A 25,467-nucleotide genomic window follows, 5' to 3' on the forward strand; every position below is an offset into this window, starting at 1 on the left:
TATTCGAGCTATTCGAGCAACCCGGCGCTATTCGAGCTCGGTACCGAGCTCGAATAGCGTCATAGCCCAGATTGATGTCCTTAGAGCCAATCAGAGGGCTCCCAGGCCCTCTGACGGCAGCCAATCACAGAGGGGGACCCTGGCCAGCCCCTACCCTATAAATAGCGGCCGCCATGTTACGTTTCTCCGTGCTTGCCTGAGACTTGTACAGAGAGAGAGTTGCTCCTTTGTGCTTTGGCTTAGCAAGAGCTCTATTGTGGTCATTTACCTAGCGTTTTTGCTCACATACACCTCCTATACACACCTATATTGTTGTTAGTTATTTAGACATTGTATTTTAGTTAGTAGCTTGTGTGTTACATTAGAGACAGGCAGCTGCTGCAAGCTTACAGGTTTAGGCCTCAGGGGGGCCTTGCCTCTGTGGGCAGCTGTCCTCTGTTTATTTCTCTCATCTATACCAGTATTTCTGCTGTCCTTTACTAATAGTATTGTAGTTATACTGTACTAGGAGTAGGACACTCACTGACTGTCACTGTTTATAGGCTACTAGCTAGCTCCTGCGTGTGTGCACTCACTCACTGTCTGTGTGTACACACACTCTATTTCCTTCTGATTACTGATAGATTATTGTTAGTTAGTTGTACTTACTTACTACTTACTCTTACTGTACCCGTAGGGACACTCACTGTCACTGTTCATATAGGCTACTAGCTCCTGCGTGTGCGCACTGCACTCACTGTCTGAGTGTACACACACAACACACACTCTATTTCCTTCTGATCGCTGATTGATTATCGTAATTAGTTAGTTGTACTTACTGTTACTACTTACTCTTACTGTACTAGGAGTCTAGGACACTCAGTCACTGTCCATAGGCTACTAGCTCCTGCGTGCGTGCACTCACTGTCTGAGTGTACACACACAACACACACTATTTCCTTCTGATCGCTGATTGATTATCGTAATTAGTTAGTTCTACTTACTTACTGTTACTACTTACTCTTACTGTACTAGGAGTCTAGGACACTCAGTCACTGTGTTCATAGGCTACTAGCTCCTGCGTGCATGCACTCACTGTCTGAGTGTACACACACAACACACACTCTATTTCCTTCTGATCGCTGATTGATTATTGTAATTAGTTAGTTCTACTTACTGTTACTAATTACTCTTGCTGTACTAGGAGTCTAGGACACTCAGTCACTGTTCATAGGCTACTAGCTCCTGCGTGCGTGCACTCACTGTCTGAGTGTACACACACAACACACACTCTATTTCCTTCTGATCGCTGATTGATTATCGTAATTAGTTAGTTGTACTTACTGTTACTACTTACTCTTACTGTACTAGGAGTCTAGGACACTCAGTCACTGTGTTCATAGGCTACTAGCTCCTGCGTGCGTGCACTCACTGTCTGAGTGTACACACACCCACACTCCATTTCCTTCTGATCGCTGATTGATTATTGTAATTAGTTAGTTCTACTTAGTGTTACTACTTACTCTTACTGTACTAGGAGTCTAGGACACTCAGTCACTGTGTTCATAGGCTACTAGCTCCTGCGTGCGTGCACTCACTGTCTGAGTGTACACACACCCACACTCCATTTCCTTCTGATCGCTGATTGATTATTGTAATTAGTTAGTTCTACTTAGTGTTACTACTTACTCTTACTGTACTAGGAGTCTAGGACACTCAGTCACTGTGTTCATAGGCTACTAGCTCCTGCGTGCGTGCACTCACTGTCTGAGTGTACACACACCCACACTCCATTTCCTTCTGATCGCTGATTGATTATCGTAATTAGTTAGTTGTACTTACTGTTACTACTTACTCTTACTGTACTAGGAGTCTAGGACACTCAGTCACTGTCCATAGGCTACTAGCTCCTGCGTGCGTGCACTCACTGTCTGAGTGTACACACACCACCCACACTCTATTTCCTTCTGATCGCTGATTGATTATCGTAATTAGTTAGTTGTACTTACTGTTACTACTTACTCTTACTGTACTAGGAGTCTAGGACACTCAGTCACTGTGTTCATAGGCTACTAGCTCCTGCGTGCGTGCACTCACTGTCTGAGTGTACACACACCCACACTCCATTTCCTTCTGATCGCTGATTGATTATTGTAATTAGTTAGTTCTACTTAGTGTTACTACTTACTCTTACTGTACTAGGAGTCTAGGACACTCAGTCACTGTGTTCATAGGCTACTAGCTCCTGCGTGCGTGCACTCACTGTCTGAGTGTACACACACCCACACTCTATTTCCTTCTGATCGCTGATTGATTATCGTAATTAGTTAGTTGTACTTACTGTTACTACTTACTCTTACTGTACTAGGAGTCTAGGACACTCAGTCACTGTCCATAGGCTACTAGCTCCTGCGTGCGTGCACTCACTGTCTGAGTGTACACACACCACCCACACTCTATTTCCTTCTGATCGCTGATTGATTATCGTAATTAGTTAGTTCTACTTACTGTTACTACTTACTCTTACTGTACTAGGAGTCTAGGACACTCAGTCACTGTGTTCATAGGCTACTAGCTCCTGCGTGCGTGCACTCACTGTCTGAGTGTACACACACCCACACTCCATTTCCTTCTGATCGCTGATTGATTATTGTAATTAGTTAGTTCTACTTAGTGTTACTACTTACTCTTACTGTACTAGGAGTCTAGGACACTCAGTCACTGTGTTCATAGGCTACTAGCTCCTGCGTGCGTGCACTCACTGTCTGAGTGTACACACACCCACACTCCATTTCCTTCTGATCGCTGATTGATTATCGTAATTAGTTAGTTGTACTTACTGTTACTACTTACTCTTACTGTACTAGGAGTCTAGGACACTCAGTCACTGTCCATAGGCTACTAGCTCCTGCGTGCGTGCACTCACTGTCTGAGTGTACACACACCACCCACACTCTATTTCCTTCTGATCGCTGATTGATTATCGTAATTAGTTAGTTCTACTTACTTACTGTTACTACTTACTCTTACTGTACTAGGAGTCTAGGACACTCAGTCACTGTGTTCATAGGCTACAAGCTCCTGCGTGCGTGCACTCACTGTCTGAGTGTACACACACCCACACTCCATTTCCTTCTGATCGCTGATTGATTATTGTAATTAGTTAGTTCTACTTAGTGTTACTACTTACTCTTACTGTACTAGGAGTCTAGGACACTCAGTCACTGTGTTCATAGGCTACTAGCTCCTGCGTGCGTGCACTCACTGTCTGAGTGTACACACACCCACACTCCATTTCCTTCTGATCGCTGATTGATTATCGTAATTAGTTAGTTGTACTTACTGTTACTACTTACTCTTACTGTACTAGGAGTCTAGGACACTCAGTCACTGTCCATAGGCTACTAGCTCCTGCGTGCGTGCACTCACTGTCTGAGTGTACACACACCACCCACACTCTATTTCCTTCTGATCGCTGATTGATTATCGTAATTAGTTAGTTCTACTTACTGTTACTACTTACTCTTACTGTACTAGGAGTCTAGGACACTCAGTCACTGTGTTCATAGGCTACTAGCTCCTGCGTGCGTGCACTCACTGTCTGAGTGTACACACACCCACACTCCATTTCCTTCTGATCGCTGATTGATTATTGTAATTAGTTAGTTCTACTTAGTGTCACTACTTACTCTTACTGTACTAGGAGTCTAGGACACTCAGTCACTGTGTTCATAGGCTACTAGCTCCTGCGTGCGTGCACTCACTGTCTGAGTGTACACACACCCACACTCCATTTCCTTCTGATCGCTGATTGATTATCGTAATTAGTTAGTTGTACTTACTGTTACTACTTACTCTTACTGTACTAGGAGTCTAGGACACTCAGTCACTGTCCATAGGCTACTAGCTCCTGCGTGCGTGCACTCACTGTCTGAGTGTACACACACCACCCACACTCTATTTCCTTCTGATCGCTGATTGATTATCGTAATTAGTTAGTTCTACTTACTTACTGTTACTACTTACTCTTACTGTACTAGGAGTCTAGGACACTCAGTCACTGTGTTCATAGGCTACTAGCTCCTGCGTGCGTGCACTCACTGTCTGAGTGTACACACACAACACACACTCTATTTCCTTCTGATCGCTGATTGATTATTGTAATTAGTTAGTTCTACTTACTGTTACTAATTACTCTTGCTGTACTAGGAGTCTAGGACACTCAGTCACTGTTCATAGGCTACTAGCTCCTGCGTGCGTGCACTCACTGTCTGAGTGTACACACACCCACACTCCATTTCCTTCTGATCGCTGATTGATTATTGTAATTAGTTAGTTCTACTTACTGTTACTACTTACTCTTACTGTACTAGGAGTCTAGGACACTCAGTCACTGTGTTCATAGGCTACTAGCTCCTGCGTGCGTGCACTCACTGTCTGAGTGTATACACACTAAATTTACTTGTGATTACTACTGATTATTGTAACTGCTAGTTGTACTTCCTGACTGTTACTACTTACTTACTGTACTAGGGGACACTCACTCAGTCACCTCACCAACCAACCAACTCACCTCATTAAAGTACCCCACTTTTCACCCGCCCTTTTAAAAAACTTTTGTCTATACGCCCAAAACATTGAAGATGTCTGGAAGTGGCAGCCAGCGCGGTTTGGGCAAGGGCAAGGGCAGCAAGGGAATCAGGAGGAGAGGGAGCAGCATTGTGGCAAGCCGCGGCCGCGGGCGCGCCACCATGCACAGTTCCGCAGCAGCAGCAGCGTCAGTGGCTAACATTCCTCCCATAGCCACTGGCCGTGGACGCCTTGGGCGCCGCCCAGCAGGAGCATCTGCAACTCACGCTGCAGAGACACAGCAGCAGCAGCGTGTAGCACCTGCTCCCATTTTCCTCCAGCCGGGTCGGAAACGTCCCATTGAGGAAAAGGATGCAGACACTGTGGTGCAACTCATGACGGAGGATGAGCAGCCCGCCATCAGCTCTGCATCCGAGGCCTCCACCCTCACCACCACCACCACCACCACCACCACCCCTGTTCGCAGCAGCCGCCCAGCAGGGCCTGGGGAGGAGGCCAGTTCACCGTCAGTTGGCGACCTGTCATTCAGCAGTCTTTTGACCCCAGGCATCATGAGTCAATTGTCTGCTGTTGTTGGCGATTTTGAGGAGGAGATGCTGATGGGCACTTTGGGGGATGAGGGATTGGACAGCAAGACTGTGGCGACAGTCAAGCAGCCCATCCATGCATCAGGAGAGGAGTTTGGGGGGTCCTCATCCCAGCAGGACATGTTTCAGGAGGGGGAGGATGATGATGACCCGGTGACAGACAGAGACTGGGTGCCACCACCTCCAGGGGATGTCGTCCTCAGCAGCTCTGAGGAGGAGGAGGAGGATGCTCTTGTGGGCCTTGCAAGGAGGCGCATCATTGCAAGCATTGGCAGCAGCAGTAGGCAGGTCCCACAGCCTGCTGGTGTCTCAGGCTCAGCAGCAGCAGCAGCAGCATCTGCCAGTACCACCCCCAGCCGCACCCAAGCCCCCCCCCCAACCGCCACAGGGAGACAGGCAGCAGCGCTTCCATGCCGTAGGGGGATGTTTAAGTCACCAATCTGGCGATATTTCACCATGCCCACTGTGTACAGCAAGTACGCCACTTGCAACCACTGTCAGCGGAAGTTGAGCAGAGGTGCAGACCCCTTAAAGTTCTGCACCAGCTCGCTCATCAACCACCTTGCGGCTAAACATTTCCACCAGCATGAGGAGTTCCAGAGGCTGAAGGCATCTGGTGCTGGCAGTGGCACCACACCCATCACTGCACAGCCTTCAGCAGCAGCAGCAGCAACAGCAGCCACCCGCCCTCCTGCTCCTCCAGCAGCACCAGCAGGAGTGCGGAAACGCACTGCTCCTCCCCCCTCTGCAACTCCTGCCGCCGACACTGAGGCCTGTTCTGGCAGCCAGTCCTCAGTGGCCTCCTCTGCTGTGTCTGCTGATTCCCGTGTCAGCAAAAGGCCACGCCAGAGCCTTTTGAGCGAGTCCTTCCAGGGGGTGGTTAGGGCTCTGCCTCCCAGCAGCCGTCGCGTGCGGCAGCTGAACGGCTTGCTGGCACGGGCCATGTGCTCCCAACTCCTGCCGTACACGCTCGTGCAGGAGGGGAGCGACATTCGTGCGCTGCTTGCTTGCGCAGCCCCAGACTGGCAGCTCCCCAGCAGACACTTCTTTGCCCGCAAGGCCATTCCTGCACTGCACCGCTTTGTGATGGCCAATGTGGAGCGAGGGCTGGAGCACGCGGTTGGTGAAAGGGTCCACGTCACCATGGACTCCTGGAGCAGCCGCTTCGGGACAGGCCGCTACCTGTCCTTCACTGTCCACTGGGTCAGCTTGGTGGAAGGGGGTGAGGATGGGAGAGCAGCAGCGGGCACAGCAGCAGCAGCAACACAGTGGGTGGTGCCACCCCGCAGGGTCAGGGGAACTGCAGCAGGTTCCTCCGATCCTCTGCCATCCTCCGGCACACCTGGCCAAACCCCCCGCCTCAGCAGCAGCGTGAAGGCCCGCCACTGCCAAGCGCTGCTGCACTTGGTCAGCCTTGGGAAGACCAAGCTGACGGCAACCCATGTGTTGGCCAAACTCCAGGAGCAGGAGAGGATTTGGCTGACCCCCAGAGGCCTCAGAGTCGGAGAGGTGGTGGCCGACAATGGGGCCAATCTGGTTGCCGCAATAGACAGGGGAAACCTGACCCACATCCCCTGTCTTGCCCACGTGCTGAACCTGGTGGTGCAGAAGTTCCTGCGCACCTACCAGGGGATGGGCGAACTGCTGGAAACGGCAAGGAATGTTGTGCGTCACTTCCGGCGCTCGGCTGCAGCTTGTGCGAGCCTGGAAGACGTGCAAAAGGAGCTGGATCTGCCACGCCATCGGCTGATCCTTGACGTTCCGACTCGCTGGAACTCCACCCTGGCGATGTTGGAGCGTCTGGTTGAACAGAAGCACGCTGTCAACCAGTACCTTGCCCTGGCCACTGTTTCCGCCGCTCAGAGAAGGGACAAGACCAGCAACATCCCGTCCATCGTCCCCGATGATGACTGGAGGCACATGCAGCAGGTGTGCTTTGTACTGGCTCCCTTCCTGCAGGCCACAAACATGGTGAGCAGGGACCATGCTATGGTCTGCGAGTGGGTGCCCCTGGTTTCTCTGCTGAACAGGGCCCTCGATGCTTTGCTGGAACAGGGAGCGGCAGCCTTGGACCAGCAGGAGCGGCAACCAGCTGCGCAGTCCACCTCTGAGGGGGAGGAGGAGGAGGACTTGGTGGAGGTCCCTGACCTGGCTGCTGATGAGGGGGATCAGCACAGCGCAGCTGAGTTGGTGCGGGGGTGGAGAGAGGATGAGGCAGCAGAGGAGGAGGATGAGGACAGCACTGACGTCGATGTGCCAGCAGACGTGGCCCGCCTCTTCCCAATGGCAGCGCACATGCTGACGTGCCTGCGCAGGGACCCCAGGGTGATCCAGATGAAGCAGAGGGAGGACATCTGGATCAGCATGATGTTGGACCCACGCCTCAAGGGGAAGTTGAGCCAGTTCCTGCCGCCTGCAGGAGGAGACCCAGCGCAACAAATAAGGAGCTTGCAGCAGGCCCTTGTTGAGCGCTTGGAGGAAGCCTTCCCCCAGCCTTCCACCCCCACTGTCCAGCAGCCAGCACAGAGGCAGCAGCAGGTGCCTGCATCCAGCAGCAGCAAGCGCCCCACAGACCTGCTGTCTCTCAGCCACGAGCTCTACAGGACTGTAGAGGCTCCGGCAGCAGTGACTAGAGAGGAGATGCATGCAGCAGCATCCTCCTCCGGTCACAGCCAGCGCCTGACCCGCATGGTGGCTGACTACATGGGGTCGTACAGCGGGCTTGACAGCGATGCCCCTGTTGATCCCATGGAGTATTGGGTCAAGCGCATGGAGATCTGGAGCGAGCTGGCGCAGTACGCCCTGGAAGTGCTGTCCTGCCCCCCTTCCAGCGTGCTGTCCGAGCGCTGCTTCAGTGCAGCTGGTGGCGTGGTCACCGAGAAACGCTCACGTCTGTCTCACAAGTCTGTGGACAGACTGACGTTTCTCAAGATGAACCAGGCGTGGGTGGAAGGCGAGTTCCTGGCCCCTGTTGTCGGCGAGAGGGGGACATGAACTGGCTGCCGGAACCATCGTTAATGTGCCTTACCACCCTTTACCACCTCCTGGCTCCTGCTCACTAAGCCAGCCTGGTTCACTTTGACTATTACGTCGCCTGCAGCCACACATTTTACACCTACAGTGGGCTGCTGTGTACTGCCCTTCTGCTGTCTGTCTGTGTTTCCCACTGCCAGGGTACACAGAATTACCTTCTTCTGCTGCCACTCTGCCACCAGCTATTACGTCAAACAATAGCTATATTGGTTGTAAAACCAAAAACCAAAAAACCATAAAAAAAAAAAAAGGTTTAATTTTTCTGAGGTGCCCGGGTTGAAAACTGTGTTGTCCCAGTTGTGTATTGGACACAATGTGGGCTACACGACCGCTGTCTGGGACCTCCTGTTGTGTTTATTTACAGCCCTGGCATCACCGCTAGGTACCAGGGCTATTATGTCACGCTGCCTACCTGCTGCCACACTCACACTGCTCCTCCATACCTCCTCCTGCTGCTGCTGCTGCTGCTTTCTGTCTGTGTTTCCCACTGCCAGGGTACACAGATGATTTACCTTCTGCTGCCACTCTGCCACCAGCTATTACGTCAAACAATAGCTGCTCGCCTACTCCTCCATTCCTCCTCCTGCTGCTGCTGTCTGTCTGTGTTTCCCACTGCCAGGGTACACAGAATTACCTTCTTCTGCTGCCACTCTGCCACCAGCTATTACGTCAAACAATAGCTATATTGGTTGCAAAACCAAAACCAAACAAACCATTAAAAAAAAAAAAAAAAAAGTTTAATTTTTCTGAGGTGCCCGGGTTGAAAACTGTGTTGTCCCAGTTGTGTATTGGACACAATGTGGGCTGCACGACCGCTGTCTGGGACCTCCTGTTGTGTTTATTTACAGCCCTGGTATCACCGCTAGGTACCAGGGCTATTATGTCACGCTGCCTACCTGCTGCCACACTCACACTGCTCCTCCATACCTCCTCCTGCTGCTGCTGCTGCTGCTGTCTGTCTGTGTTTCCCACTGCCAGGGTACACAGATGATTTACCTTCTGCTGCCACTCTGCCACCAGCTATTACGTCAAACAATAGCTGCTCGCCTACTCCTCCATTCCTCCTCCTGCTGCTGCTGTCTGTCTGTGTTTCCCACTGCCAGGGTACACAGAATTACCTTCTTCTGCTGCCACTCTGCCACCAGCTATTACGTCAAACAATAGCTATATTGGTTGCAAAACCAAAACCAAACAAACCATTAAAAAAAAAAAAAAGGTTTAATTTTTCTGAGGTGCCCGGGTTGAAAACTGTGTTGTCCCAGTTGTGTATTGGACACAATGTGGGCTGCACGACCGCTGTCTGGGACCTCCTGTTGTGTTTATTTACAGCCCTGGTATCACCGCTAGGTACCAGGGCTATTATGTCACGCTGCCTACCTGCTGCCACACTCACACTGCTCCTCCATACCTCCTCCTGCTGCTGCTGCTGCTGCTGTCTGTCTGTGTTTCCCACTGCCAGGGTACACAGATGATTTACCTTCTGCTGCCACTCTGCCACCAGCTATTACGTCAAACAATAGCTGCTCGCCTACTCCTCCATTCCTCCTCCTGCTGCTGCTGTCTGTCTGTGTTTCCCACTGCCAGGGTACACAGAATTACCTTCTTCTGCTGCCACTCTGCCACCAGCTATTACGTCAAACAATAGCTATATTGGTTGCAAAACCAAAACCAAACAAATCATTAAAAAAAAAAAAAAGGTTTAATTTTTCTGAGGTGCCCGGGTTGAAAACTGTGTTGTCCCAGTTGTGTATTGGACACAATGTGGGCTGCACGACCGCTGTCTGGGACCTCCTGTTGTGTTTATTTACAGCCCTGGTATCACCGCTAGGTACCAGGGCTATTATGTCACGCTGCCTACCTGCTGCCACACTCACACTACTCCTCCATACCTCCTCCTGCTGCTGTCTGTCTGTGTTTCCCACTGCCAGGGTACACTACACAGATGATTTACCTTCTGCTGCCACTCTGCCACCAGCTATTACGTCAAACAATAGCTGCTCACATTACTCCTCCATTCCTCCTGCTGCTGTTGCTGTCTGTCTGTGTTTCCCACTGCCAGGGTACACAGAATTACCTTCTGCTGCCACTCTGCCACCAGCTATTACGTCAAACAATAGCTATATTGGTTGCAAAACCAAAACCAAACAAACCATTAAAAAAAAAAAAAGGTTTAATTTTTCTGAGGTGCCCGGGTTGAAAACTGTGTTGTCCCAGTTGTGTATTGGACACAATGTGGGCTGCACGACCGCTGTCTGGGACCTCCTGTTGTGTTTATTTACAGCCCCGGTATCACCGCTAGGTACCAGGGCTATTATGTCACGCTGCCTACCTGCTGCCACACTCACACTACTCCTCCATACCTCCTCCTGCTGATGCTGCTGCTGTCTGTCTGTGTTTCCCACTGCCAGGGTACACTACACAGATGATTTACCTTCTGCTGCCACTCTGCCACCAGCTATTACGTCAAACAATAGCTGCTCACATTACTCCTCCGTTCCTCCTGCTGCTGTTGCTGTCTGTCTGTGTTTCCCACTGCCAGGGTACACAGAATTACCTTCTGCTGCCACTCTGCCACCAGCTATTACGTCAAACAATAGCTATATTGGTTGCAAAACCAAACAAACCATTAAAAAAAAAAAAAGGTTTAATTTTTCTGAGGTGCCCGGGTTGAAAACTGTGTTGTCCCAGTTGTGTATTGGACACAATGTGGGCTGCACGACCGCTGTCTGGGACCTCCTGTTGTGTTTATTTACAGCCCTGGTATCACCGCTAGGTACCAGGGCTATTATGTCACGCTGCCTACCTGCTGCCACACTCACACTACTCCTCCATACCTCCTCCTGCTGCTGCTGCTGCTGTCTGTCTGTGTTTCCCACTGCCAGGGTACACTACACAGATGATTTACCTTCTGCTGCCACTCTGCCACCAGCTATTACGTCAAACAATAGCTGCTCACATTACTCCTCCATTCCTCCTGCTGCTGTTGCTGTCTGTCTGTGTTTCCCACTGCCAGGGTACACAGAATTACCTTCTGCTGCCACTCTGCCACCAGCTATTACGTCAAACAATAGCTATATTGGTTGCAAAACCAAAACCAAACAAACCATTAAAAAAAAAAAAAGGTTTAATTTTTCTGAGGTGCCCGGGTTGAAAACTGTGTTGTCCCAGTTGTGTATTGGACACAATGTGGGCTGCACGACCGCTGTCTGGGACCTCCTGTTGTGTTTATTTACAGCCCTGGTATCACCGCTAGGTACCAGGGCTATTATGTCACGGCGAGCTGCCTGCCTCATTGACTGCCTGCTGCCACACACTCATCCTCCTCCTCCTGCTGCTGAATTTACCTCCTGCTGTCTTTGTGTTTCCACTGCCAGGGAGCACATACAATGGCGCTTCCAACATGCGTGCGCCCACCAGCTATTTGTTACGCTCAAAAATAGCTGCATTTCTTTAAAAAAAAAAATTGAAAAGAGAAATACGTGAAGAAGAAGAAGACGATATTGAAAAAGAAGGAGAAGATGAAGATGAAGAAGAAGATGAAGAAGAAGATGAAGAAGATGATGAAGAAGAAGATGAAAAAGAAGAAGAAGATGAAGAAGATGAAGAAGAAGAAGATGAAGAAGAAGAAGATGAAGAAGAAGAAGAAGAAGATGATGAAGAAGATGAAGAAGAAGAAGAAGAAGAAGAAGATGAAGAAGATGAAGATGAAGAAGAAGATGATGAAGAAGAAGAAGAAGATCTAGAAGAAGAAGAAGAAAGATAAAGAAGAAGAAGAACAAGTATATACAGTAACACTACTGAACAAAATTAAGGACACAACTTCTCTTTCCACATTTTTTTTTAAAGGAACATCCCCACATAATCACTTGCTGTTGTTACTTGGAAAAAAAGATGTTTCTTGCATCATTCACCCTCAAAACAAGTGTTGGAAGCTATTTAAGGCCAATTCGAATAGTCAGCTCGAATAGTGAGCTCGAATACCGACTCGAATAGTGAGCTCGAAGTCCGAGGTCGAATCGAATAGTAAAAATTATTCGACTCGAATATTCGACTGACCTCGAATAATTTACTATTCGAATTCGACCTAACTCGAATTTTGAAAAGGGGTATTTGAGCATCACTAGTGCCCTATAGAAGATAGTTACCGTATATACTCGCATATAAGCCGACCCCCCAACTTTTCCCTGAAAAACCAGGGAAAAATGTTTGACCCCCATATAAGCCAGGGGTAGGAAATGCTGGATTGGTGCAGGCCACGTGATCCCCCCAGTGTGTCCCAGTATAGTGCCCAGTATGGGTAGGTAGTGCCTCAGTATAGCTAGTATAGTGCCCAGTTTAGCTAGTATCAGGGCCGGCCCGCTCATGAGGCGGGGTGAAACTTTTGCCTCAGGCGGCAAATTTCTAGGGGCGGCATCCGCCCGTCGGAGGGTGCGGGGAGCCGGCCGCCCAGCTGGAGGGGTAGCGGGCAGGACGGGGGTATTGGGCCTAGCGGCGGGGAGGGGGGTCGGACCCCCCCCCTCCCTCGCCTGGGTCCCCGTCCTCCGCTCCCCTCCAGCCTTAAATACATCCGAACTAGCGCAACTCGTAAGAGGCAGTGGGCGGGGAGGACTCACCTCTTTCTCGCTCGATCCAGCGTGCGCTCCACTGACGTCACTTCCTGCACGCCGCCCACTGTATTGTAAATGGACGGCGCTGCAGGAAGGGACGTCAGTGGAGCGCACGCTGGATCGAGCGAGGAAGAGGTGAGTCCTCCCCGCCCACTGCCTCTTACGAGTTGCGCTAGTTCGGATGTATTTAAGGCTGGAGGGGAGCGGAGGACGGGGACCCAGGCGAGGGAGGGGGGGGTCCGACCCCCCTCCCCGCCGCTAGGCCCAATACCCCCGCCCTGCCCGCTACCCCTCCAGATCGGCGGGGTGGCAGCAATAATTTTTTTTAAAATTTGCCTCAGGCGGCAAATGTCTAGGGCCGGCCCTGGCTAGTATAGTGCGCAGTTTAGCTAGTAAAGTGCCCAGTATAGCTAGTATAGTGCCCAGTATAGGTAGGTAGTGTCCAGTATAGCTAGTATAGTGCCCAGTATAGCTAGTAAAGTGCCCAGTATTGGTAGGTAGTGCCCCAGTATAGCTAGTATAGTGCCCCGTATAGCTAGCATAGTGCTCAGTATAGCTAGTAAAGTGCCCAGTTTAGCTAGTATAGTGCCCAGTATAGCTAGTAAAGTTCCCAGTTTAGCTAGTATAGTGCCCAGTATAGCTAGTAAAGTGCCCAGTTTAGCTAGTATAGTGCCCAGTATAGCTAGTATAGTGCCCAGTATAGCTAGTAAAGTGCCCAGTATTGGCAGTTAGTTGCCCAGTATAGCTAGTATAGTGCCCAGTATAGTGAGGTAGTGGCTTCCGTGGTGGTCGGTGGTCCTCGCCCCCCTCCCCGCTCCCCCTGCGGCCGCTGCTGCTATTACCTGCTTTAGGCAGCCACTTCCTCTAATCCGGGTTCCCCTCTCATGTTCCGTATAAGTGATCACAGCAGCTCGCCCGGCGCTGCTGCTGTGACGATGCAGGGGGCAGGAAAGAGCTCGGCTTCCTGTAACGGCGATGTGTATCGCCGTTACCAGGGGAACCGCTCTTTCCTGCCCCCTGCATCGTCACAGCAGCAGCGCCGTGCGCGCTGCTGTGATCACTTATACGGAACATGAGAGGGGAACCCGGATTAGGAAGCGGCCGCTGCCTAAAGCAGGTAATAGCAGCGGTGGCCGCGGGGAGCGCGGACCACCGACAACCGACCACCAGTAAAAAAGACTCGCATACAAGCCGACCCCCCAACTTTTGACCCTCTTTTTGGGGGGCAAAAATTCGGCTTGTATGCGAGTATATACGGTACATTTAAAACTACATTACATTTAAAACTACATTAGAAACAAAAAATAAATAAAAAATACACAGGAATTTTTTTCATAGCGCTGTATACAGTAGTACAAAAAGTAATATTACAATAGTACAGTACAAACTTACTGAAAACCATACAATAGTGTCCTGCCAAGTAAACCCACAACAAGGCTACCTAACAACTCAGTATGCTATTCCAGTAACAGTGGCACATAGAAAATAAATTACTTACAACAAAAGTTGACTTAGTCACCGGATTCTTTCTGTGTTTCCTCTATCCATTCTGATAACAGCACCTGCTGACATGAGTAGGTGTGATGCTGAGCAATTACTACTAATGCCGCTGGTTATTATATTGATTTTGATCCACTAACTGTGCCGCAACTTACATTTTAGGCCCTCAAAATTGGATCACTTTGCATAACAACATTGTATGTAATTTCTACACATAAAAATGTATATTGATTATATTATAATTGAGCTTTTCTTTTCTTTGTTTTGTACTGTTGAGAGATATTTATCCACTGTAAATAATTCATCTCTAAATCCTCTGACTTAATAAGATCACTATAGATTACATTTTATGTATCTTCATGGTCCCTGTTTTGCCCCTTCTGCGTTTCTTTTTCTTTTGGCGAAGTTCATAGTGGTGCTGTGCGGTGTAACGGCTGCTTTGTGATGCAGCTTGCCACACTGCAATGCACCACCTATGTGACACTCACAGTGCAGTAGGTGCATTGCAGTATATAAGGTTGCAGCATGATAATGCACTGCGTGCAGGAAAACTAAAGCTCAACACACACCATACAATCTTGGTTGTACAGATTTACCAAATCTATGTAGTATAAGGGCCAACAGATTGAAAATACCTTGAATGATTGATTGGATAAGCTCTTATACTACATGAAAGTGGTAAGATTGAACAACCAAGATTGTACGGTGTGTGTTGAGCCTTAGTCTGATTTAATAATTTTTTAACATAAAGTAGGTAGATCCATTACTCATTATTACGAGAAAATAATGATCAAACCAGAACATTTAGACCAAAATAAAACCGGAACCCCATATAACTTGTTTCTCAAACCAGATTAAAGGGGAACCGCTTATAACTTGTTTCACAGGAAAGATGCAAAAGTAAAGCTTTTATTAAGGCTTACATATTAATATTTTGCCCGGTCAGTTGGGTGCAGGGTGAGCCGAATGACGTAGCAACTTGGAGGGAGAAGTAATCCGGGGTCCAGCGATCTCCGGAACTCCGAATTACACTTATGCGAGTCACGGACTAAAGCATTGAAGCTATAGCCACGTTGTCATCTGGCGCAACGTACCTCCTTGCGTGCGCCTTGATTGCCTGCTAATAATGTCTTATCCATATCTCCACCTCTTGCCACAGTGCCAACAGAGCTCCGCCTCCTGGTCAGGTCCTGACTCTGTGATAACTGCGAGCCAATCACAGTAATCACAGGCTAAAACAGGGAATGGGTGTCTCTGGTCTTTAAAGTGAATGTTTACCGTTTAAAAAAAGAAAAAGTCAGATACTCACCTAAGGAGAGGAAAGGCTCGGTCCTAATGAGCCTTCCCTCTCCTCTCCTGGTCCCGCGCAGGATCCCCCGTGGCAGTATTCGACCAGTTCGGTCAAATACTGCCACTTCCGCATGCCGAAGGGAGCTTTCGGAAGCCTTCAGGAGCACTCGGGCTCCCGATGACGCGGCCGCTCTATACTACGCATGCGCGAGCGCCCTCTATGACGCGCTTGCGCGTACGTAGTATGGAGCGGCCTGTCTTCGGAAGCCCGAGTGCTCCCGAAGACCTCCGAAGTCCCTGCGGCGGCGGATGCGAACGGGGGAGCCAGCACAGCACCGAGGGCACCGGGAGAGGAGAGGGAAGGCTCATTAGGACCGAGCCTTCCCTCTCCTTAGGTGAGTATCTGACTTTTTCTTTTTTTAAACGGTACCCATTGGCTTTAAGGGGCCAAAACCATCAGGACCTACATTTGTTTGCAAGAAAACTCACCATGCACAAAATGATGAATACCCCTTGAATCAGCAGGACTGCTAAGGCAACTGGTATTGTTTAAAATTAAATAAATATGCCACCTGATTTCTTGCCAAAATGCAAATAATGTGGACCTTAAGCTCATCTAAACACAAACTACAGTGTTAGGCCATAGCATGTTTCCACATATGTATTTTCTGCTCACCATGTGGATTCATATGCAGGAAAACACATGCATTTTCAGCAGCAGCAGCAGCAGCACAATGCAGGTGCTAGAAAACCATGTATGGTGTCCAGAAGACAACAGTGGGTTATAAGATTTTTTCTGCATCTGAAAAGAATGCATTAGACTTGAAGCTGCATACTTCTTCTTATCTGGATACCCATTTGCATGTTTCCTTTTCATTTCTTTGGGCTGCTCCTGAAAATCTGTGCCTTTCCATTTATGAATGTGCATTGTGTGCAGAAAAGTGCTCACAGAAAAAAAAACATGCTGCAAGTGGAAACAAGGCCTAAAACCACGTATGTGGGATTCGATCCCTCACCCTCAGGCGACAGTGTGGGGTCAACACTAGCAACGCTTGGTATTGCTAAGCTAGTATAAAGTAGCACTGTTGTTTGTTTTGTTGATTTGAGTTTTTAGATGGGTTTTACATTATACTTCTTTAGTCACCTGGAGAGTTGTAATGGTTGACATTTTGACATCTTCGGTCACCCTATTTTTCTGCATCTGACCCTTCTTGGAGGATTAGCGACAATAATAAGTTAAAGCTCAATATGACTCTTTATATTTGCTTTTTGTGCTCTAATCAGCTCTGTTCTTTATTCAACCAGGGCTCTATAGTGCTGATCCAACATCCTCCACAGTACAAGTCATAGCTTCATCAAACCCCCCATTGGAAGGATCACCATCACCTACTGTTGCAGTTTCAAAAAGTACTACCGTAAGCAAACCAGATCAATCCACACAGAGTGATCATGGTACAGCCCTTACCAACCCAAATACAAACACAAGTAACATTCCAACAACTGTTACAACTTCACCTACAACCAAAATTTCTGCTTCTAGCACCGCCCAAGCAACCAAAGAAAACACACCCACAGCAATGCTACCTGAGGCATCTCCGACTACAACAGGAACATCCAGTACGACTGCAGGGAAACCAACAACTAGTTCTGTAACACCTAATTCAATTACACAATCAAGTGTAGTAGACATCGGAAAAAATGCAACGGATACCACCACAAATGCAAATTCTAGTACAGTTAATACAGAACCAAATGAACATACCAAAACAACCGAGCCAGCAACACAGTCGATTGGGACAACACCTACTGTAGCAAAAAGTAAATCATCTACTCCTTCAGTTATTGAAACTGCAAAAACAACAGTACTACCTGTCACATTTGCAGCCACAACAGGGAAAAGTGACGCATCTGCTGCTACAGGAAAAGGTGACATATCTGCTACTACAGGAAAAGTTGACACATCTGCTACTACAGGAAGAAGTGACGCATCTGCTACTACTACAGTAAAAATTGAAACACCTGTCCCTACAACAGCCAAGAATGATAAACCCGATCCTACAAATGGAAAAAGTGAAACATCATCAACACCTGTAACCAAAGCCCCAGACATACCAAAGGAATCACAGGCAACTGCCCAATCGGCACAAAGTGGCAAAGAACAGGAAAAGGCGCTAAATTCAGGTGAGTGCTCTACCATGAAATTGTGAAGACAACAATTACAATACTTGTTTTTTCATTAAACCCCTATTCCTTACTGGTAACTTTAACTGTAAATTTGTGCAAGAGTGCATTGACCTAAAATGTAAGATGCACAAGTTACAGTGCTGGGGTGTGTAAGGATCACCAGTACTCTGTAGTACTAGAGCACAACAGTCAGTGTTGGTCAGAGACAATGCTAATATGTTCCACCATATGCTGTAGTGGGGGTACAGGGTATAGCTTGTAATGTGGGCTGCTGGACTGAGGCTTTCCTGTCTCCTCCTCTAAATTGTTGAAACTAACAATAAACAACACTATCCAGGTGGATACTAATGTGGAGGATTGAGGCCCCAGCTCTGAAAAGATAGCTTATCAAAATCTGTTAGGCTCTGAGCAATCCCTATCAGTTAATCTTGACTGTACTGAAAGTAAGCAATATCTGCCTTTAGATAGATGGTTTATGCATATTTAAAATCCCCAATTTAGGGAGACATTTTTGAGGAAATGTTTCATTTACTTATGTGTTGAGAAGGAGTGTTGGAGTTTCTTTTTCACCTTGATCCATTTAAAAATACAGTAATTCCTATAGTATAAATATTAAATATTAAAGGGGCACTATAGCGAAAAAATGTATAATTTGAAATATGTGCAAACATAGACAAATAAGAAGTACATTTTTTTTCCAGCATAAAATGAGCCATAAATGACTTTTCTCCTATGTTGCTGTCACTTACAGTAGGTAGTAGAAATCTGACATAAGCGACAGGTTTTGGACTAATCCATCTCTTCATAGGGGATTCTCAGCATGGCCTTTATTCTTTATAAAGATACTCCCTAAAAAGGACAATGATGCTGGCCAGCCTCCTTGCTCGCTACACTTTTTTTGGCAGTTGGACAGAGCAACTGCCATTCACTAAGTGCTTTTGAAAATAAATAAATCCCTGAGAATCTCCCCATGAAGAGATGGACTAGTCCAAAACTTGCCACTTCTGTCAGATTTCTACTACCTACTGTAAGTGACAGCAACATAGGAGAAAAGTAATTTATGGCTCAATTTACTCTGGAAAAACGTACTGTTTATGTTTGCACATATTTTAAATTTTACAATGTCTCGCCATAGTGCCCCTTTAAATATTTAATTGCATTAAAACCCATCACAGGGCAGTGAGTGGGTAAAGTAAAGGATACATGAATAGAAATGTTATAATGTAAAGAATATTTTCTCCTTCCATTTATCTATATTGTTAATGGCTATGAAATCACTAGAGTCAAATCTTTCTAGGCAGGCCAGGAGAATGGATCACTATGGGTCCAGTCCAATTCACTTTTTTCCTAAGTTTTATTCTTGGGAATCTAGGAGATAATTTTTCATCTTACGTTTAAATAACTTTTCAGTTCTCTGCAATTGAAAAAAGCACCAAAAAGTAGGAGAACAAAATACTGCTGAGATTAGTCTGAGTATTTTCTTGCTTGCTGGTGGCTTAAAGGGCATTCTATTAATAAGGTGTGAAAATATCACCTAGGAGAAAACAGGAGAAAAAGTGAATTGGACCAGGCCCTATGTGCTGTGGCGTAGAAATAGGGGGTGCAGAGTAGCGACTGCATTGTGGCTATTAGGCTAGAGGGGCCCCGCGGGGCCCACCCTCAACCATAGTGTTAGCTTTTTATTGGTCCTGTGCAGATAATATTCACTTCTATAGATGATTTGAATACTAGTGATCATTAACACACTGTTCCCATCCCCTTTTTGCACCTCTGACTCTGTAGTTGTCATTGATTGGTTTTGGTGCCTCGTATCAATTGTTATATAAAGCATATTTGGGGGCCCTAATGCAAAACTTGCACTGGGGCCCACAGCTTCTAAGCTACGCCACTGCCTATGTGTTCTCTGTGATGCTGAGGTCTTTGCACCTATCTAATAGCTAAACAGGAAGGAATATGTGGTTGGATCCTTGGGTTTGATTTGAACCAAACAAAAAGCAGATGTGAGAGCAAGAGGCTTCCTCAGCGAGCGCTGTTAAAACAGCGCAGGAGATTTGGGCCCAGCCGCCACCAACATAGGCCGTAATAGGAGTATTACCTGCGCTCACTGAGTAATTTGGGTGCTGTCAAAAGACGGAGCTCAAATTAATTTTAAAACACTGTAATTCAACAAGCTGGACGCAGAATTACATTATTTCCCACCATCCACGGCGACCTGGAGGGGGAATAGTTATTAGTGCCGCCGGGACTTGTGCAGGAGCAGGGTAAACTATATCGGCTTTATCCTGCGCCCAAAACCCCGGGGGCTATTTCATAGGTATGCTTCCCCAGGACATGTTGATGAGTATAAGGACAAGTATCAGGACATAACTACGGTACAAATAATGAGGACTCCTAGCAGATATTTGATGAGGTTCTCTTATGGGCAAAGACTCATACCCTGTGTGCGCGCTGACCCCAACGGATGAAGGGTGATCTGCAAGGGGCCATATAATGAGTGTAGCCTCCATAGTAATGCCACCATCATTATTCCCTCCAAGCATAATAACTGTGGCCGATATGACACCTGACACCCTTCATTACTCCCATAACAATGACCATGTCACTCCAATATTATCATGTCCTACAAATATAGCCAATCTCCCCTGAATAGCCATTCTGCCCCGATAATGTCATGCCCTCCTTTTATAGTCATATCCCCACTGTATTGCTATGCTTCTTCCCCATGCAGAGCAATGCAAGAGAGCTTGGGTCATTGGTACACAGTGTATTGGTGACTTCCATTTCCTTTATACATTTGTCTTATGCATTTGGTGCTTCTCCAGTGTCAGAGTAGATTGATTCAAAAGGCAGGAATCCTCCAGGATAGCAAGGTAGACAGGAGAACAACAGCTTCACCAAGACAGGGAGTTAAAGCAAATCCTTCCCTGTACTGTTGGTGGGCAGAAGAAGGTGAGGCCCTTGTACTGGAAGTATACATGGTAGAAAGTGCTACCTCACAAGCACACATGTGTATGGATTGTGTTATGTGTAATATATTTTTATATTTTCATATTCTTTTTTTTTTGGGGGGGGGGGGGGGTCTATTCTGACTAGCGTTATAATAAAGAGTACACATGTGTAGTGCTTGTGAGAATATCCACACTGTCAGGAAAGTTTAAGCAGGGGAGAGGAACAGTTTGTTAGTGATTGCCACTATTGAATGCCTATTCAGAGGAGATTATTACCAGCACAGCACCAGGGATTGAAGGAGGGCCCCTTTGGTCCTGGGGCTCTGGTGTGGTCACAACCTCTGCATCTCCTATTGCTATACCACTTGGTAGAACATTATAGTGGCTTGTACACTTGTGTCATTGTATAGTGATGATTAAAGGACTTCTGAGGCGAGGGAGGGTGAAAATCTTTTTACTCACCTGGGGCTTCTTCCAGCTCTTAGCAGCTGTCTCAGTCCCTCGCCGCAGCTCCAGTCCTCCGTGTTGTCCCTCTGGCTGCCCGTAATGATCTTGACAGGCCGGCGTGGTCAGCTCTTCTGTGCCGGTGAGTGCCTGCGCATCCATGCATCTGCCCGTACTGCGCCTGCGCACAACTAATACTCAGGCGCAGTACACACCAGATGAAGTGTGCCCGCACAGACGCAGAAGAGCTGGCCCCGCCGGCAGGTTCTGATTATTACAGGACACCAAGGAGGACCGGGGCTGCGGCAAGGGACCGAGACGGCTGCTAGGGGCTGGAAGAAGCCCCAAGTGAGTAAAAATAGATTGTTGTGTTCGCCTCGGAAGTCCTGTATGAAAGTCTGGTGTGGGTGACAGACAGCCATAATCTGTACATAGTTATAGCTCCAGCGTTGACCTTTCTTGAAGGGAATAGTGGCAATAGTGACACACAGAAGCAGCTGGTAAAAAGAACCTCACTGGAACAGACACCAACAAATAACTTGCATATATGTTTTATTTCAATAAAGCACTCCATGCTGTCTTATATTTATCACTAAGCTAAAAATATAGCTGCTGTGTTTATAAGCACTCAGTTTAGGCAGTGTCTTAGTTGGCACCATGTCAAATCATCTGCTATGGATATCACATTCATCAGATCTTAGTGGGACAGATTGCTGATTAAGTAAATAGCCAGCAATTTGAGGGTCACATGCTGTAACAGTCAGTTTTCTTTCTTTAACGCTTTCATTGTTTATACTGTCACAAAGCTAGCCTTTTTTCCCTTCCCATTTTCACTTGTTGTGGTGCAATGGAGGGGACCCCATCCAAACTGATGGACAGGTTAGTATATTCCATACAATTTAAAGTAGGAGTGGAAATTAAGCTGCAGACCTCCCCAAAAGAAACCAATATATAGTGTATTCGATATACTGTAGCAAACATTATTTATTTAAGTTGTATATCATGCATACAAAAACGGCTGGCACCACAGAATAAAAATAAGCTCTTTATTGAAATGCCATTAAAATGACATAATAGTCAAAAAAATAGGCTTTGGCGGTGACAAAGCCTATTTTTTTTTACTATTATGTCATTTTAATGGCATTTCAATAAAGAGCTTATTTTTATTCTTTGGTGCCAGCCGTTTTTGTATGCATGCTGTATGGGCCTCATTGGTATTGAGAGCTTTGGCTTGGGCACCAGTGTTGCCAACCGCCCGTAAATTTACGGGCAGCCCGTAAATTTTGATACAAAATGAGCTGCCCGTGAATTCCGCAAGGAATTCAGCAGCGTCACTGAGGGCGGTCAGTCGGCCGCTTGCCCTGTTCCAGGAGGACAGCAGCGCAGTGGAGGAAGAGCTGTGGGCAGCGGTGGAGAAGGGGGGCAATTCCCCCCCCCCCCTTCTCTCACCTTAGTGCTCTCCCTCCCTCGCTGAATGTCCCCTCCTGATCTAAGTGCGGAGTGGCGTTTGGCAGGGGGCGGGACTTATCTTCCGTCTCGCTCCTGCGCCGGAAGTTCTGCTGCTCTGGTCTGGACCAGACCAGAGTAGCGGCAAATCATCCCACGCCGGTGTTGTGTCTGATTACGCTGCCTTTGGATTTGCGTTGCCCCGCATGCGCAGTAGGAGACTGTGCGGCCACAGTTACTATTTAATTATGCTGCTGTTGGTAAAATACTAAATATCTCTGATTCTTCACATCCTACACTCCCCAAATTTGCAGGGTAGGGAGGGGACCCCCCGAACTACCTCTATGCCAAATTGCAGCCCCCGAGACCCACTGGTTCCTGAGATAGGTTTCTCTAATCTATCTCCTGAACCAGCGGGGCTTGGGGGCTGAAATTTGGCATAGAGATCCTTCGGGGGATCCTCTCCCTACCCTGAAAATTTGGTGAGTGTATGATATGTGGAAGCGGAGATATTTATTATTTTACCATCAGCAGCATAATTAACTTCACACTGAGCATGCGTGCTACTCAGTGTGGAAGGGAGCATCCGGGCAGCGCAATCAGACATTACACCAGCGACGAGACGCAGGTAAGTTCCGCTCGCTGCCGCCTGCCAGCCACTCAGCACTTAGATCAGGAGGGGACAGTCAGCAAGGGAGGGAGAGCACTAAGGTGAGAGAAGGGGGGTAGATGCGCTGCGCTGCTGTCCTCCTGCTGGGGGGGGGGGTCACCTGGCTACCTATTGTGGGCACATATACCTCTGGCTACATATACTGGGCACATATAACCCTGACTACATATACTGGGACATATACCTGTGGCTACATATACTGGGCACATATACCCTGCCTACATATACTGGGGACATATAACCCTGGCTACATATACTGGGCACATATACCCCCTGGCTACCTATTGTAGGCACATATACCTCTGGCTACATATACTGGGCACATAAAATCCTGACTACATATACTGGGACATATACCTGTGGCTACATATACTGGGCACATATACCCTGCCTACATATACTGGGGACATATAACCCTGGCTACATATACTTGGCACATGTACCCCCTGGCTACCTATTGTGGACACATATACCTCTGGCTACATATACTGGGCACATATAACCCTGACTACATATACTGGGACATATACCTGTGGCTACATATACTGGGCACATATACCCTGCCTACATATACTGGGGACATATAACCCTGGCTACATATACTGGGCACATACACCCCCTGGCTACCTATTGTGGGCACATATACCTCTGGCTACATATACTGGGCACATATAACCCTGACTACATATACTGGGACATATACCTGTGGCTACATATACTGGGCACATATACCCTGCCTACATATACTGGGGACATATAACCCTGGCTACATATACTGGGCACATATACCCCCTGGCTACCTATTGTGGGCATATATACCTCTGGCTACATATACTGGGCACATATAACCCTGACTACATATACTGGGACATATACCTGTGGCTACATATACTAGGCACATATACCCCTGGCTACATATACTGGGGACATATACCTCTGGCTACATATACTGCGCACGTATATCCCTGGCTACATATACGGAGGACGCTGCCTGTTTGCCATTATCTGCATTTACTGGTGAAAAGCTGTCTCTTATTATGTGCATTTACTGGTGAAAAGCTGTCTCTTATTATGTGCATTTACTGGTGAAAAGCTGTCTCTTATTATGTGCATTTACTGGTGAAAAGCTGTCTCTTATTATGTGCATATACTGGTGAAAAGCTGTCTCTTATTATGTGCATTTACTGGTGAAAAGCTGTCTCTTATTATGTGCATTTACTGGTGAAAAGCTGTCTGTCATTACGTGCATTTACTGGTGAAAGGCTGTCTCTAATGTGCATTTACTGGTGGAACGCTGTCTCTCATTATGTGCATTTACTTGCCATGCCCACTCTGGTCGCCGCGGCGCGCCTTGCGCGCCGCAAATTTCCTCGAACATGTTGCCCCCTACCCATTTGACTGCCCCCTCGTGTATGTCTAGAACCGGCCCTGTACCCCTGCCTACATATACTGGGCACATATACCCCTGGCTACCTGTTCTGGGGACATCTATACCCCTGGCCACCTATTCTGGGGACACCTATAGACCTGGGGCTACCTATTGTGGGGGAACCACTGCTGTCAGATTAAATGTATTTTGGGGAACTGCTGCCAGATTATGTGTATATTGGGGGAATCGCTGCTGCCAGATTACATCTATTTTTTGGGAACCACTGCCATATTGTCTGTATTTTGGAAGAACCTCTGCCAGATTACGTGGATTTTTGGTGAAATGCTGTAAGATTACATGTATTTTGGGGGAAGGGGGGAAAACACTATGGCAGAGCTCAAACTTCCCTGGCAGACCTTTTACAGCAATACTAAAATCATGTATATTTGGCCCCACCCATGACCACGCTCACATTCTGTTGCGTGACCACGTCCATTTTTCGGATTTTGTCAGTAAAAAAAATCTTTTGTCAGTAAATTTTTAGGTATTTGTCAGTAAAAAAATAACGTGAAAGGTTGGCAACACTGTTGGGCACGCAGGAATTTCTCCATTTACTGAGTGCTCCTCCACTCCACGATTTTTGCAGTTTAAGTTGTATACCAATTAAAAATAGAAAATAAAATCCCATGAAATGGCCATCCCAACACACCCTCTCACCATTGTGACATCGTGCACACCTCCACACACACGGCTGGCCCGGGACACAAAATCTGAAGAGCTGCTATGCACTGGTGTGTCTACCTTTAACTGTTTCGTGTAA

At 47.5% G+C, this 25,467-nt stretch overlaps 1 protein-coding gene across 1 annotated transcript in view; it reads left to right on the plus strand.

The window, feature by feature from the left end:
• PARM1 (prostate androgen-regulated mucin-like protein 1) overlaps positions 1-25,467 on the plus strand; it is a 120,846-nt gene that overhangs the window by 60,049 nt on the left and 35,330 nt on the right. Inside the window, exon 2 of the mRNA XM_068232940.1 lies at positions 16,892-17,767. Within this exon, the coding sequence (XP_068089041.1) occupies positions 16,892-17,767 (876 nt within the window). The remainder of the gene's footprint in view (positions 1-16,891; positions 17,768-25,467) is intronic.

Source organism: Hyperolius riggenbachi, chromosome 1 (genome assembly GCF_040937935.1).
Source record: "Hyperolius riggenbachi isolate aHypRig1 chromosome 1, aHypRig1.pri, whole genome shotgun sequence".
In the NCBI taxonomy this organism is placed as follows: domain Eukaryota; kingdom Metazoa; phylum Chordata; class Amphibia; order Anura; family Hyperoliidae; genus Hyperolius; species Hyperolius riggenbachi.